Below are 17624 nucleotides of genomic sequence, written 5' to 3'. Positions count from 1 at the left end.
CAAGCACTTAACTCATCACTCAAATAGCTTAAACTCAAGCTCAACTAGACATTAAACAAGTTGAGGTCAATAATTTATTAAGGCGAATTGGACTAGCTGACAAAAGGCTTGATTTATTTTATCTTTACATGCATCTAATATTGAGTCAAATGTACATGTCTAGCGATATTCAAAAGGTTACTTGCTCAACTTGCACCAAGTTTAGGCAATTCAGTTCAAGTAAATTATTTTACTAAATATATTATTTGTATTTAATTTTAATTTTAAAATATATTTAAAATATTAATATAAAATAAATATTTTATTATTTTTAAAAAAATCATAGTTAAATGTGCAAGTTGAGTCACGCTGGGACTTAGCTTTGAAAAAAATGGAGACTTGATAGATTAAACTCGATCTGACTGATGGGCACCTCTAATCACTTGATGTACAATTAGAATTAGATTCAAATTTCAATCTGGAATAAATAAAGATAATTGATATAGTATTATTATTTTTATTAACTCATTTGATTTCTATGTAATTTTAGTAAGCAAGTTAGCTTTTTCCACTTATATATATATGGTAAAATCTCTATAAATTAATAACCCTTGGATCATGAAAATTTATTAATTAATTGAGATATTATTCAATCGATAAATTAATAATTTATTAATTTATACATTCATTAATAAATTAATTTACTAAGATATTCTTTATTTTTTTTCAAAATATTGATCTTAATACGTGTATTATATATTGTGATTATATAAATATTACCTAATTAGTAAATTATGAATTATTATTATTTTATTTATTTGTTTAACCAAAACAAGTTCATGAATGTAATTATTCTTATGAAATAGAAGTCATGAATTTATTTATTTTTGCTACAAATTAAAATTACATTCAATGTATACTTAATTAATATATTTCATGGACACTGAGTCAAGCAAAAACATCTATAAAATGTATCACAAATAGTAAAACTAAACGCAATAGCTTATCATCTCAAAGATATAAAAAAAAGTTAATAATACAAATAAAAGCTAAAATATTATGTGATAACAACATAGAAAATCTAAATTGTACCCAAAAGCAACAATTACATTACATAATTTTCCTTACAATATGAGAATACTACACCAGAGCTTCATAATGCACTAAAATGAATTAGAGATAAGGTCTAAGAATATATCAATTTTAAAAAAAAACAAGTAATATAAAATCTTATTTTAGAAAAACTCTTAATTGAAATATATATAATTTTGATGTATAAGAAAATTATTAATTTATATATTAAGTGAGACTTATGTGTTTTTTTAAAAAATATATTATCTTATAAATTTAGTAAATTATTGATTCATAGTTGGGACCGACCACATTTTAATCGAGATTATTAATATTGAGTATTAATTAATTAAGATTTTATTGTATAAGTAATAGAAATATTTTTTTGTTTTTTATTTTACACACGTGATATATGGAAATTACTCAATATATCTTAAATTGTATTCTATTATACTTTTATTCTGTAATTTTTGAAAAAAAGATGTTTTTGTGTTGAAATTAAATATTTCATGGACAAGTGAAAAATAATTGCATTTATTTTTATTACAAACAAGTAACATTGGCAATAATATATATAATTCCCAAGCCTTAACTTATGAAAATCTGAAAAAAAAATGAAATTGAAATTATTTTCATGCTGTTATATGTAATTTTAATATTGGACATAGAAATTTTGAATTTTGAATAAAATGTTGAATTAAGAAAACCAATGTAGAAAACTTTAATTGACAATACTAATTTTTTAATCATACCGCAAAAATTAAGTAAATCTGCATGATAAGAAATTATAACGTTGCTACAGTTATTAATTAATAGAACTTTTTAAGTAAAAAACTATTAAAATTATTTTAAAAATTAAATTAAATTAGAATTTGACTACATAGCATTAAAATTTTAATATAACATTGCTGTATATGCTAACATGCAAAGAAATCTTAACCAAGTTAAATATTTTTAATCGAAAATCATTGAATAGAATTAGAATTCCTATTTAAAAACTGACCATCTATAAAATCTTATCAATATTTATATTCATTAAAAATTATTTAAAATAAAAATGTTAAAAAATAAATGAACAAAAAATATTTGTTTTCAATAACTAAAAGTTTAAGTAACCTTTACTAAGAGTCTGCTTGACTTTTTTATTAATTTAAAAATTATTATAAAATTCTTATAAAAAATAATAAATTTTAAAAATAAGTGTTGTTTGGTAAATTTACTTTTATAAGTTCTATAAATCTTTTTTATATATAAATTGTTTGACAAAGCAACTTATTTATATAAATTTAAGTTTGAATAAAATTACCTTAAACCCTAAATCTAAATAAATAATCAAATCCTAACTAATCAATTATTCTCATCATAGTTTTTTCAAAAGAAAAAGAAGAAATAGTATTTAAATACAGTTTTGAATTTTGAATAACATTAAGAAAAAAAACTTCAATTTTGCTATTTTTTTACTCGGTGTTTTGTTTTTTTTCTAATAATTAATCACGATTTGTATTGAAAAGATATGATTTGCAAAAAGAGAGAGGACTGTGTTTTAAATAAGGGAATGGAACGTTCTCTCTGTAGCTTTTCCCAAGCTCATTTTTATTAGATTTTGTTCTTAAAGAAATTTTTTTTTTCAAAGACTTCTCAAAATCCAATTCTTTTGCTTTGAAGAGATAATTGAAAGTCATTGAATAGATAATAATTAAATTAATTAATATAATTTTAATTAATTAGTTTATATCCAAATTTAAATATTATATTAACAAATGTAAAAATTTAAATCAGATTACACTCTTGTGTTTGGTTTACTAGATAATTTAATCTGTTTAGATTATTTGATTTGGTCTGAACTCTACATATATTTGTAATAAATAAATCTAATTAATACTTAAAAGTTATAATAAAAAAAATTGTCTATTTTCGTTGATTCCTTCATGATGGAAATCTACATCTTAGCTAGGTAGACCACTTATACATTCAGACATAAAAGTAAACAAAGTGTTTACCTGCAAGAGAGGGCCAAAGAAGAGGACAGAGGCAGGCACTAGCTAGGTAGCCAAGAATGAAAGCTGCCGACTGCCATGGAGGCTATGGATATGGGCATACCCAGGCAAACATAGTCGGAACATTGTGAAGAAAGAGATATTGGCGCGGCTCAATCTGAAATGAATTCCTATGCTCCTAGCATAAGCCCATCCTTCAGATGAACCTCACCAACATCGCCTTCAATCTTCATCTTAAACCAAATTCATAGAGATGGGGAAGAGGTGCAAACTCATCTCCAGAAGTGGAAAGTTTTGGTCTGAAAACACATGCTGTATATGCTATCTTTGGTTGGAATATAACACTGTTTTTGGGTATGGTGGGGTGGGAGGAAGTAGGAAAGGTGGTGGAAAAGTGGAAACTGAAGTCCTGAACACGTAAAAGGGCGAAAGAACTGAAGGAATTCATTGATCCTATCCATGACCTGCCTGCCACTCAACAATTTCATTGTCATGCTTGCACCCCTGGAAAACCCTATACAGGACAATGATAAATGATATCAATCAGAAGAACAACTTTGGTTTATTTTCAGATGAAGACCTCCACTAACACAATACTTAGACAACAAGCATTATATAAGGTTAATTCTTTGTCTTTACCTTGCTTGTTTGTGTGGCATAATAAATGATTATATGATGTTAACTGTTTAACTGTCGTATTGATGATGCAAGAAGGACGAGAAAAAAAAAATCTTATTCTTATTTTATACCTCCAAAAATTGCTAGCAATATTAGTTTGGTGCAATTATACCGATGTTTTATAGGTATAGTATTTTCTTTTCCTTTCTCTTGTTAATTCAAGAATTTTCGGAATTAATTGTACCCATTTACGAGGTGATACCAATGTTTTATTGGTATAGTATTTTTTTTTCCTTTCTCTTATCAATATAAGAAATTTCCGATTAATTGTACCCACTTACAAAATGATATCAATGTTTTATAGGTATAGTATTTTCTTTTCCTTTTTCTTCTTAATAGAAGAACTTTTTGATTAATTGTACCTATTTACGAGATATTATTTATTTTAAAATTGAGCTTTGAAAATTTTTTTAAAAGTATTTTATTTGGAGAAGAGGTATGTTCTTGTTTGAGGGAAGAAAGATTCAAATCTATACCTTTTAAGTAGAGAGATTTTGTATTAATCAACAAGTCAAATGTTTGAGTATTTTTTTTTCTTTATATAGTTAATTGAATTTCTATTTGATAAATTTTTTGGGTTCAATAATTTCATTTCTTTCCTTTGTTGATTTAAAGAGTAAAAGTATTTTTCGGTTGTGTCTTGTCACAAGATATTATCTATTTTGAGATTGGACCTATATGATGTTTATTTGTTAAGAAAAAGCATTTTGTTTGGAGAAGAGGTAGGCTCTTTGCTTAAGGACATGAGATTTTCAACATAATATTTTAAAAAGTTTTTGAACTATTAAATAAAATTTAAGTAAGCTATTTTTTCATCTATTGTATTCAATTAAATTCATATAATTTTATTTTAAATTAAATAAAATTTTATGACTAATGATTGGTTAATTATTATTAATAAAAAAATCACATATTATTTTTATATATACATAATGCTAAAATGACATTGACGTAGAATATTTAATTGGTACCAATGTTTTATTGGTATAATATTTCTTTTCCTTTCTCTTGTCAATACAAGAAATTTGGGATTAATTGTACCCATTTACAAAATGATATCAATGTTTTATAGGTATAGTATTTTCTTTTCCTTTCTCTTCTTAATGCAATAACTTTTTGATTAATTGTACCCATTTACAAGGTATTATTTATTTTAAAATTGAACCTTGAAAACTTTTTTAAAAGTATTTCATTTGGAGAAGAGGTACACTCTTGTTTAGAGGGAAAGGAGATTCGAACTTATACTCTTTAAGTAAAAAAATTTAATATTAATCAATAAATCAAATGCTCGAGCGTATTTTTTTTTTATATTTAGTTGATTGAATTTCTATTTGATTAATTTTTTGGGTTCAATATTTTCATTTCCTTTCCTTTGTTGATTTAAAGAGTAAAAGTACTTTTGGGTTGTGTCTTGTCACGAGATATTATCTGTTTTGAGATTCGACCTATATGATGTTTATTTGTTAAGAGAAAACATTTTGTTTGGAAAAGAGGTAGGCTCTTTGCTTAAGGACATGAGATTTTCGACATAATATTTTAAAAAGTTTTTGAACTATTAAATAAAATTTAAGTAAGCTCTTATTTCATCTATTATATTCAATTAAATCCATATAATATTATTTTAAATTAAATAAATTTTTATAATTAATAATTAATTAATTATTATTAATAAAAAAATCACATATCATTTATATATATATAATGCTAATATAACATTGACGTAGAATATGAAAAATATTATATAATCATATCATCTTATACATATTATTATTTATTATAATATATTAATATATCACATTAATATTATGTGAGTAATAATTTTTTCGGTTTGCAAGTTATTTAGACATGTGAAGAGGGTACAATCAAATTTTCTAAGCTTGGTCCAGTGTTCAAATTTAAATGAACACTGTGGAATATAGGAGCCGAAAGCTTGACAGATTGGGTCTTCGACAGGGCACCAGTCCTCTGATTATCTCTCTCCATTCACATCTATTAGGTTGGAATTGGGTTGTGGCCCAACAGAAATGGGCCTTCAAGGTCCAGACATGGAAGTCGGTACCCCTAGTTGAGTCCATCATCACGTACCACCGTCATTAGTTTATCCCTAAAAACTAAAAATATAAAACCAAACAATCCCTTCTTTTCACTCAGGAATTCTCACTCTGTTCGCACAGAGGGAGGAGAAACAAAAGGAAACCGGACACCTTCCCCTCTGTAAAAACCCTCCAAAACCCTAATTTCAAAATCATTTACATCGAAACGAAATCCAAAAATTTCTTCTGTTTCTGTCTTGTAGGATTTCATTTCTACCTCTGAAGCAGAAATTGCTTAGGCCAACGCTGCCATGTGGAACAACAACAACAATAACGGCGCTCAGATAGCGCCACCGGGAACTGGGGGATCCACCATCCCGCCGCCTCCAGCTGCGCAGCCTTCGTACACCGTGCTGGCTCCGCAGACGACTCCGCAGGAGGCGGAGGCCAAGCTGGAGGAGAAGGCGCGGAAATGGATGCAGCTCAACTCTAAGCGATATGGAGATAAAAGGAAGTTTGGGTTTGTCGAGACGCAGAAGGAGGACATGCCTCCTGAGCACGTCAGAAAGATTATCAGGTCAGATATTTTGGAAAACTTTTTTCGCAACTTTGAGGACAGAGTTTAGTGAGATTTGCTCTGTTGCTTTTTTTAATAGAATTTTGGTGGCTGTTTTGTTGGTGTTTTAGGGATTAAAGATTGTTAAGATGAGGTTTTGCCTATTTATTAGGTCGGTTATGGGATCTTGTGAACTAAGTTCTATGCTTTCTCCCCTTGGTGGGTTTCTTAATTTAATTTCGATGTTAATTTTCTACATGTAGTAGTTTAAGATATAGAGTTTTCTGTGGGTTTTATTTTATTTTAAGTAGAAAATGTTTCACTTAGGTTCTTGCGGTCACAATTTTGACCATGAGAATTTGTGTTATGTTTTGGTAAAATTAGACCAAAACTTGTTATACTAAGCTTACTGAGGACAGTGAGGACATTTTAAATGGAGGAGAGGAAGATTAATTATGACTTGGATGGAAATCATAAAAGGACCTGAGTTTTGCTGAAGAATGGTATTAAATAAAATACTACGGTGCAATAGGATCCACGTAGAGGACGTCACATAGTAGGAAAGCTGGTAAAGTTTTCATGGTTGTTCCTCGTGTTATTGTAGTGCAAAACTTGTTCCTTTGAAGTGTGTGGATCATGGTTATTGTAAGCATATATACTGGAATGTGATTCAGCAATTCCGGTCCCCTATCTTTCTTTGGTTCAAACCGAATTTGAAATGGAGCCATTGGGAAAAGTATGAAAAAAAACAAAAAGGCTCCAATGATCTCAAGCACCTAACATTTCTTGTGGGGACTTATTCACCATCAGCCAGTATGTTAATTGAAAGTTTAACTGTAAAAGCTAATGTGGAACAATAGCTTTTGATGGTTTCTTGCTTTGACGTGTGATTCTTTCTGAGCCCTGTAGCTGTTGAGCATCTTTCTTCTTGATTGTTGAGCTATTATACCTTCACTAGTCTGATCTTTAATGATATTTAAACCATTTTGCCAATTTTATTTAAGGCATGAGGCTCTTGGTTTGAGTTTCTAGAGCCACCAGTGATTTTTTTTTTAAGGTAATTTATAGTTTAATGTTCTGATAAATATAATTATTTTCTGTTTCTTGTTGCTATAGTCTCTTTAGGATGTTCCTGGTCTGCACTTCTGTTTGTTAGATCTAGAAGTGTGCGCTTCAATTGGCAAGATATGATGATATAGTGATAGGTAACTTTGTTTTCTCTTTGACAGAGACCATGGGGACATGTCTTCAAAAAAGTATCGCCATGATAAACGTGTGTATCTTGGGGCCCTTAAATTCATTCCTCATGCAGTTTACAAGCTCCTTGAGAATATGCCAATGCCTTGGGAACAGGTTCGTGATGTAAAGGTCTTATATCATATTACAGGAGCGATCACATTTGTGAATGAAATACCATGGGTTGTTGAACCAATTTACTTAGCACAGGTATGCTTATTTCCTTCCCTGCTTCCTACAAACACAAGGCCAAACTAAGTTGTATCTCTGTTGAATTATGCATGAAAGAAGTACATCTTTCTGGTTATTGATTGACTTATCTTGTATTTCAATAGTGGGGTACAATGTGGATCATGATGCGAAGGGAGAAACGAGATCGTCGTCATTTCAAGAGAATGCGGTTTCCACCATTTGATGATGAGGAGCCTCCATTAGACTATGCTGATAATCTGTTAGATGTTGATCCTCTCGAGCCAATTCAATTGGAGCTGGATGAAGAAGAAGATTCTGCTGTATATGCTTGGTTTTATGACCATAAGCCTCTTGTAAAAACAAAACTCATCAATGGTCCGAGTTACAGGAAATGGCATCTCTCCCTTCCAATTATGGCAACTTTGCACCGGCTTGCTGGACAGTTGCTTTCTGATTTGATTGACCGTAATTATTTCTACTTGTTTGACATGGAGTCATTCTTCACAGCTAAAGCATTAAACATGTGCATACCTGGTAAGTTTCCTGCCTTTTGTTGTATTCCAAAATTCCTTTTTGCTATGCTTGTGAATGAATTGAGTTTGCAGAGGTTTGCTGTTGGTGTCTTGGGGACCCATTTTAGTTACTTGAGATTCAATTATTGTAAAACTGTTCACTGGAAACAGTTTTAGAGCTTTCACTTGTGTATTGCTTGCATTTTTGAGTACTAATATACATTGGGATTTCTATCCCTTTTTTTTTTCTCTGTTTTAAATTGAGTGGGTTGGAGTGGGGGTTGAATTACTTGAGTGGACATTTAATGTGATGATAATATCCCATTGCTTCCATTATGCTAGGTTGTAGTTGTGATATTAGTTTTATTTAACATTGATAAATTGATGATATTCTGTTGGTGCGTTGTTAACTAGTTGCACACTATTGCAGGTGGTCCGAAGTTCGAACCACTATACCGTGATATGGAGAAAGGGGATGAGGACTGGAATGAATTTAATGACATAAACAAACTCATTATCCGGTCACCCCTTAGGACAGAGTATCGAATTGCTTTCCCTCATCTTTATAACAATAGGCCCAGGAAAGTAAAGCTTGGTGTGTATCACACACCCATGGTCATGTACATTAAAACAGAAGACCCTGATTTACCGGCATTCTATTATGATCCCTTGATACACCCCATAACTACCACAAACAAGGAGCGACGTGAGAAGAAAATTTATGATGACGAGGATGAAGACGATTTTGTCTTGCCAGAAGGGGTGGAACCTTTGCTGAATGACACACAGCTTTATACTGACACTACTGCTGCAGGGATTTCTCTATTATTTGCTCCACGCCCTTTTAATATGAGATCTGGTCGGATGCGACGTTCTGAAGATATACCACTTGTGTCAGAGTGGTACAAGGAGCACTGTCCTCCATCTTATCCTGTTAAAGTGCGGGTTAGTTATCAGAAACTATTGAAATGCTTTGTGCTGAATGAGCTGCATCATAGGCCTCCTAAGGCTCAGAAGAAGAAGCACTTGTTTCGATCTCTCCAAGCGACTAAGTTTTTCCAAACAACAGAGCTTGATTGGGTTGAAGCAGGTCTTCAAGTTTGCAAGCAAGGGTACAACATGCTTAACCTGTTGATACATAGGAAAAATTTGAACTACCTTCACCTGGATTATAACTTTAACTTAAAGCCTGTGAAGACTCTTACCACAAAAGAACGCAAGAAGTCACGATTTGGCAATGCTTTTCATCTCTGTCGTGAGATCCTCCGTTTAACAAAGCTTGTTGTTGATGCCAATGTCCAATTCCGACTTGGCAACGTTGATGCCTTCCAGTTGGCAGATGGTCTGCAGTATACATTTTCCCATGTTGGCCAGTTGACTGGGATGTACCGTTACAAGTACCGCCTCATGAGGCAGATTAGGATGTGCAAAGACTTAAAGCACTTAATTTACTATCGCTTCAATACTGGGCCAGTGGGTAAAGGGCCCGGATGTGGATTTTGGGCACCGATGTGGAGAGTATGGCTGTTTTTCCTTCGTGGCATTGTGCCTCTTCTGGAAAGGTGGTTAGGAAATCTGCTTGCACGTCAGTTTGAAGGGCGTCATTCAAAAGGAGTGGCCAAGACTGTTACAAAGCAACGTGTTGAGAGCCACTTTGATCTGGAACTTCGTGCTGCTGTGATGCATGATGTTCTTGATGCTATGCCAGGTGATTGTCAACTATCATTAATTAGTAGTTTTAATATTTAATTTATTGTTGAAAGTTTCTTATTTCTTTACATTCCAAATATTCTACTGTTAATCTACAGAGGGCATTAAACAAAATAAGGCTAGAACGATATTGCAGCATCTCAGTGAGGCATGGCGATGTTGGAAGGCAAACATCCCCTGGAAGGTAAAACCATTGCAAAATGATGTATTTTCCTTTTCCATATTTTGCAATTGTGCTGGTTGTCTCACTGTTCTTTTCTGTAGGTTCCGGGTTTGCCAGTTCCCATTGAGAATATGATCCTTCGATATGTCAAGTCAAAAGCAGACTGGTGGACAAATGTTGCTCATTACAATCGTGAGCGTATCAGGAGAGGTGCAACTGTTGATAAAACAGTCTGCAGGAAAAACTTAGGCAGATTGACGCGGCTCTGGCTGAAAGCTGAGCAGGAGCGACAGCACAATTATTTGAAAGATGGGCCATATGTCACTCCAGAAGAAGCAGTTGCCATTTATACTACGACTGTGCATTGGTTGGAGTCAAGAAAATTTTCTCCCATTCCATTTCCTCCTTTGTCTTACAAACATGATACAAAGCTACTTATCCTTGCACTGGAGAGGTTGAAGGAATCTTATAGTGTAGCTGTGAGATTAAACCAACTCCAAAGAGAAGAATTGGGTCTAATTGAACAAGCTTATGATAATCCTCATGAGGCCTTGTCGAGGATCAAGCGCCACCTACTTACCCAGCGTGCCTTCAAAGAAGTGAGTTTATGACTGAAAATTGACTCATACTTCACCTTTGAACTACCTCTCCATCTCTTATTTCTGAATTTGAACTCAAATCGATATTCTTTTTGCAGGTTGGTATAGAGTTCATGGATTTGTACAGCTATTTGATTCCAGTCTATGAAATTGAGCCCCTGGAGAAGATTACAGATGCTTATCTTGACCAATATCTATGGTATGAAGGAGACAAGCGCCACCTGTTTCCTAATTGGATTAAGCCTGCAGATTCAGAGCCACCCCCGCTTTTGGTCTACAAATGGTGTCAAGGTATAAACAATTTGCAAGGGATATGGGACACAAGTGAGGGGCAGTGTGTGGTGATGCTTCAAACAAAGTTTGAGAAGTTCTTTGAGAAGATTGACTTGACAATGTTAAACAGGTAGGGGCTTTTGTGTAAATCTTTTGCTTATCTCATTACCGGACTTGTTGGAATTCTTCATTAATGTTTCTGTTTTTACTGTGTAGGCTTCTACGTTTGGTTCTTGATCACAACATTGCAGATTATGTTACTGCAAAGAATAACGTGGTGTTGTCTTACAAAGATATGAGTCACACAAATTCATATGGTCTTATCCGTGGTCTTCAGTTTGCTTCTTTTGTAGTCCAGTATTATGGACTTGTTTTGGATCTCCTGCTTCTTGGATTGACTCGTGCTAGTGAGATTGCTGGTCCTCCCCAGATGCCAAATGAATTTATCACATACTGGGACGCAAAAGTTGAGACCCGGCATCCAATTCGTCTGTACTCTAGGTACATTGATAAGGTGCATATATTGTTCAGATTCACTCATGATGAGGCACGAGACCTTATCCAGCGATATCTCACTGAGCACCCTGATCCGAACAATGAAAACATGGTTGGATATAACAACAAGAAATGCTGGCCAAGAGATGCAAGAATGAGGCTTATGAAACACGACGGTATGCTAAATTTTAGTAACAACTGCTTTTGTAATGAAATTCAGGCTCTAATTAGTTCTTTCTTCTCTTCAGTTAATCTTGGGAGAAGTGTCTTTTGGGACATGAAGAATCGTTTGCCTAGAAGCATCACAACTTTGGAATGGGAGAACAGCTTTGTTTCTGTCTATAGCAAGGACAATCCCAACCTGCTTTTTAGCATGTATGATTTCCTTTGTACCTCTTTATTACATATTTTTGGTCAGCTTGCACTACAATCTGTGTTGAAATTGTTGTTAGTTTTTGGTTGAAGTTCTTGTTGATTTTCTGCAAAGTAAAATATATCTGAAATTTCCATTCTATTTTTCACCTTAGAGGTGGGTTAAATTGACAGCTTTGTAAACAGGAGGATTTAATGATAAGTGTATTGGTAATTTGGAGCTAGAATGCTAGACATGGTCAGTCTGTTGACATACTGCTTTAATGGATTGACATAGAGTTGCATGCCATGTGCTTATGTTAGTGGCGGAATGTATTTTTTTAAATTATATAACGAATTTGAATATGATTGTGTTGTATTTGTAAAATATCTAATATATAATGAAGTTTACTTTCCATATAGTTTATATTGAAAGGTTCTTATTAGTAGTATCATTTCTTTCTTGCTAAGTTACTTCTCTCTATGTGCTTGTTTGTCTGACCAATTTTATTTGTTTTAAACTGTGTGAGAGAAACTTGGCATTGCATTCTGGTCATGAATCATGATTATTCCTTAGAGAAACAGTTTGACTGATTCAGTCTCCTTATTTCTGATGTTTAGGTGTGGTTTTGAAGTTCGGATACTTCCGAAAATAAGAATGACTCAAGAAGCATTTAGCAATACGAGAGATGGAGTGTGGAATTTGCAGAATGAACAGACAAAAGAGCGAACTGCAGTTGCTTTCTTACGCGTTGATGATGAGCACATGAAAGTATTTGAGAATCGTGTTAGGCAGATTCTCATGTCTTCTGGGTCAACAACATTTACAAAGATTGTTAACAAATGGAATACTGCCTTAATAGGTATTTTTTTAAATTTCTTTTTTGGTCTTGTTATGACTGTTTGATTTGTGATATTGTTCAATTTATTGAGCGTTCATTTTTTTCTCTGTTGAATAGGTCTTATGACCTACTTCCGTGAAGCAACTGTACATACACAAGAGCTTTTAGATCTGCTGGTTAAATGTGAAAATAAAATTCAAACTCGTATCAAGATTGGACTGAATTCAAAAATGCCTAGCCGGTATGGTTATATTTGACCACTCTCTCTCCCTCTCTCTCTCTCGCTCTCTTCTTTCTTGTCATAATAATTTTCTGACACACTATTATGCTTTCAGATTCCCTCCTGTCATTTTTTACACTCCTAAAGAAATTGGTGGACTTGGCATGTTATCAATGGGTCACATATTGATTCCACAGAGTGACCTCAGATACAGTCAGCAGACTGATGTTGGTGTAACTCACTTTAGGAGTGGAATGAGTCATGAGGAAGACCAGCTGATTCCAAATCTTTATCGTTACATACAGGTACAAGCAAGTTCATTATTTTATGTACTTCCTTTTTCAAGTCTTGTTTCACTGTTTGATCATCTTGCTGATTTTTAACAGCCATGGGAAAGTGAGTTCATAGACTCACAGCGTGTTTGGGCAGAGTATGCACTGAAGAGGCAGGAAGCTCAGGCACAAAATAGGCGTCTAACCCTTGAAGATTTGGAAGTGAGTTTCCTTTTTTATTTTTTAAGCCAATGCGAGTGCTGTTTTCTAGTGCCATTTCCCTTTAGGATTTTTCCGTTGTTACAGTTTTTCATTTATTGGTTCTTATAATCATTTATGTGTTCAGTGTGATTTTTGCATCGTATGATATAGCTGCCACAAGGAAATTGTATTCTGATGATTTTTTCTTCCTGATCTGTTTACAGGATTCATGGGATAGGGGAATACCACGTATAAATACTTTGTTTCAGAAGGATAGGCACACGCTAGCATACGACAAGGGATGGAGAGTACGTACAGACTTTAAGCAGTACCAAGTTTTGAAGCAGAACCCATTCTGGTGGACTCACCAAAGGCATGATGGCAAATTGTGGAACTTGAATAACTATCGAACTGATGTCATCCAAGCTCTGGGAGGTGTTGAAGGAATCCTAGAACATACCTTGTTTAAAGGAACATAGTGAGTCATTATTTGGTTTTATTTTAGTTTTATATTTCATAGGTCATTTATCCAATAATTGTTCTTATTGATGATCTGGACGATCATATCTTATTTATGTTTTCTTTTATTCCTGGAATTTCAGCTTTCCAACTTGGGAGGGTCTGTTTTGGGAAAAGGCTTCTGGATTTGAGGAGTCAATGAAGTATAAGAAGCTCACTAATGCTCAGAGATCTGGTCTTAACCAGATTCCTAACCGTAGGTTTACTCTTTGGTGGTCACCGACAATTAATCGGGCTAATGTTTACGTGGGATTTCAAGTGCAACTAGATCTAACTGGAATTTTCATGCACGGGAAGATCCCAACCTTGAAAATATCTTTGATTCAGATCTTCCGTGCTCATTTGTGGCAAAAAATACATGAGAGTGTGGTTATGGATCTTTGCCAAGTGTTGGATCAGGAGTTGGATGCTTTGGAAATCGAAACTGTTCAGAAGGAGACAATCCATCCAAGGAAGAGTTACAAGATGAACAGCTCTTGTGCAGATATTCTTCTCTTTGCAGCTCATAGATGGCCTATGTCAAAGCCTAGTCTTGTTGCGGAGTCCAAGGACATGTTTGATCAAAAAGCAAGCAACAAATATTGGATAGATGTACAACTCCGGTGGGGAGATTATGACTCGCATGATATTGAGCGTTACACTCGAGCCAAATTTATGGATTATACAACAGACAACATGTCTATTTATCCATCTCCTACTGGTAAACTTTCACCTCTTTTCCCTTCTTCTTCCTATTGTGTTATATGCCTGTGTTTCTCTGCCTAGCTGATCATCTGTTGTCTTTATGTAGGGGTGATGATTGGCCTTGATCTAGCTTACAACTTGCATTCTGCATTTGGTAACTGGTTCCCTGGATCAAAGCCACTGCTTGCTCAGGCAATGAATAAGATCATGAAGGTAGCATAGTTTTACATATTTATACTTCATTTAAGTTATAGTTCAGATTTTTGAGTTACATTTGTTTGTTAAATTCTGGAATAAGCTTACATGTCAAAGGTTGAACTAATTATTTTTGTCCTTATACAGTCAAATCCAGCTTTATATGTTCTAAGAGAGCGGATAAGGAAAGGTTTGCAGTTGTATTCTTCTGAGCCTACTGAGCCATATCTTTCATCCCAAAACTATGGAGAGATCTTTAGCAATCAGATCATTTGGTTTGTTGATGACACCAATGTTTATCGTGTTACAATCCATAAGACATTTGAAGGGAATCTCACAACAAAACCCATTAATGGTGCCATCTTTATTTTCAATCCACGGACAGGACAGTTGTTCTTAAAGGTCTGTTTCTTCATATAACATCTGTTTCCTAAGCTAGTTTGTCTATTGTGAAGATCTCAACTAGATAACATTTTTCTCTTGCAGGTCATTCATACAAGTGTGTGGGCAGGTCAAAAGCGTCTTGGTCAGCTAGCCAAGTGGAAAACAGCTGAAGAAGTTGCTGCTCTTGTGCGGTCTTTGCCCGTTGAAGAACAACCAAAGCAAATCATTGTTACTCGAAAGGGAATGCTTGATCCTTTGGAGGTTCACTTGCTGGATTTCCCTAACATAGTTATCAAGGGAAGTGAGTTGCAACTCCCATTCCAGGCTTGCTTGAAAATTGAGAAATTTGGGGATCTGATTCTGAAGGCTACAGAGCCACAAATGGTTTTGTTTAACATCTATGATGATTGGTTGAAAAGTATCTCATCATACACTGCATTCTCTCGACTCATTCTGATCCTTCGTGCACTTCATGTGAACAATGAGAAAGCTAAGATGTTATTGAAACCTGACAAGACAATTGTTACTGAGCCACACCATATCTGGCCTTCTCTTACTGATGATCAATGGATGAAGGTAGGCGTGATTCTCACTCATAATTTTCCAATTAGTTGTAGAACCATGCATACTTCATTTCAGTGCACTACAATAAATATTATTTTATGGTGCAGGTCGAAGTTGCTTTAAGAGATCTCATACTCTCTGACTATGCCAAAAAGAACAATGTGAATACATCGGCCTTGACACAGTCTGAGATTCGTGATATTATTCTTGGAGCTGAGATCACTCCACCCTCTCAACAGAGGCAGCAGATAGCAGAAATCGAGAAACAGGTTATGCTATGTTCTGGTTTTTTGCTTTTATTCATGATTGCTAATATAACATGGCCTCATATTGTTAACTTTTATCCCAAGAAAACACATCTTACTAACTTTGAGTTATTATTTTTCAAACATATGTTTTCAGGCAAAGGAGGCAAGCCAGCTGACAGCTGTGACAACTAGGACTACAAATGTGCATGGTGATGAACTCATTGTTACCACCACAAGTCCCTATGAGCAAGCAGCATTTGGGTCCAAGACAGATTGGCGTGTTAGAGCAATATCAGCAACAAATCTTTATCTTCGAGTCAATCATATATATGTGAACTCAGAGGATATAAAGGTACATAAGTGACTTATTTGAGGTCTAGTGATTGATCTAGAAGTTTAATTATCTGCTTATGATGATAAAACATAATGATGCAGGAAACTGGGTACACTTATATCATGCCAAAGAACATTCTAAAGAAGTTCATCTGCATAGCAGATCTGCGGACTCAAATTGCTGGATACTTGTATGGAATAAGTCCTCCTGACAACCCTCAGGTTAAGGAAATTCGCTGCATTGCCATGCCACCACAGTGGGGAACTCATCAGCAAGTTCATCTTCCATCAGCTCTTCCTGAACATGATTTCTTGAACGATCTGGAGCCTTTGGGATGGATGCACACGCAGCCTAATGAGCTTCCTCAATTATCACCACAGGTTTGTGTTTAGTTTGTTACTTAGGTTCAATTTTATTGGAATATTTCAGTGCTAGTGTAGTTCATCCATTGTAAATCAAATGTGATAAACTAATTGTTGTCTTTTCATGCATTCAATAATCACAGGATGTCACATCTCATGCTCGGATTTTAGAGAACAACAAGCAGTGGGATGGAGAGAAGTGCATTATCTTGACATGCAGTTTCACTCCAGGTTCTTGCTCATTAACAGCATACAAGCTTACTCCAAGTGGTTACGAGTGGGGACGGGTTAACAAAGATACAGGAAGTAATCCCCATGGTTACCTTCCAACTCATTATGAGAAGGTGCAGATGCTCCTAAGTGATCGGTTCCTTGGATTTTATATGGTAAGGATTATCTTCGTTGGCTAGTGCTCTTGAACTTCCCAACCTTTATATTCTATGCTTCGAAATCTGATAGAAATGTATAACATCTTATTTAGTCATTCTGTTTGGGGGCTATCTTAGCTTATTTTGTTCTTTCTTATAGGTTCCTGACAATGGGCCATGGAATTACAATTTCATGGGAGTGAAGCACACAGTTAGCATGAAATATGGGGTGAAGCTTGGAACACCTAGAGAATACTACCAGGAGGACCACAGGCCAACTCATTACCTCGAATTCAGCAATTTGGAGGAAGGTGAGACTGCAGAGGGAGACAGGGAGGATACATTTACCTAAATCTGTTCAATGTTATTATGTTTGTAATTTTTGTTGAATTAACTCGGAAACACTTAATGCTTTTTCAGTGCTTGGCCTGAAAGATCAGTAGAGGCCTAAACCTTTTTGTTTGGATAACTTTCATGTACCTTATCCCAATTGTAACATCGCTGAATCTGTTGTAAATATATGAGTAAAATGCATTATGATTTAGGCCCCTAAAAGTTTCTTACATTGTTGTCATGTTTCAAGTGA

At 34.2% G+C, this 17624-nt stretch overlaps 1 protein-coding gene across 1 annotated transcript; it reads left to right on the top strand.

The window, feature by feature from the left end:
• Nucleotides 1–5879: 5879 nt before the first annotated feature.
• On the top strand, nt 5880–17593 carry LOC110427226 (Pre-mRNA-processing-splicing factor). The gene is made up of 23 exons (XM_021442699.1): nt 5880–6335; nt 7544–7760; nt 7886–8276; nt 8685–9962; nt 10063–10148; nt 10229–10726; nt 10825–11129; nt 11216–11670; nt 11743–11869; nt 12467–12708; nt 12805–12928; nt 13023–13212; nt 13294–13401; nt 13605–13858; nt 13983–14599; nt 14690–14796; nt 14926–15180; nt 15265–15738; nt 15834–15995; nt 16129–16326; nt 16410–16688; nt 16814–17056; nt 17199–17593. Exons 1-23 carry the CDS (start codon nt 6070–6072, stop codon nt 17388–17390), a joined length of 7068 nt encoding a protein of 2355 aa, XP_021298374.1. The 5' UTR covers nt 5880–6069; the 3' UTR covers nt 17391–17593.
• The last annotated feature ends 31 nt before the right edge of the window (nt 17594–17624 follow it).

The sequence above is a fragment of the Theobroma umbraticum genome, unplaced genomic scaffold (assembly GCF_002168275.2).
Source record: "Theobroma umbraticum cultivar Fairchild unplaced genomic scaffold, ASM216827v3 scaffold_228.0, whole genome shotgun sequence".
Taxonomy (NCBI): Eukaryota; Viridiplantae; Streptophyta; class Magnoliopsida; order Malvales; family Malvaceae; genus Theobroma; species Theobroma umbraticum.
This window is presented reverse-complemented; position numbering and strand designations above follow the sequence as displayed.

Excerpts from the sequence above, each read along its gene's own strand:
- LOC110427226 (XM_021442699.1), top strand. The coding sequence starts at position 6,070 with ATGTGGAACAACAACAACAATAACGGCGCTCAGATAGCGCCACCGGGA. Across the intron at positions 14,600-14,689 it reads TATTTATCCATCTCCTACTG|GGGTGATGATTGGCCTTGAT; the intron begins GTAAACTTTCAC and ends GTCTTTATGTAG. Across the intron at positions 16,327-16,409 it reads TGAACTCAGAGGATATAAAG|GAAACTGGGTACACTTATAT; the intron begins GTACATAAGTGA and ends ATAATGATGCAG.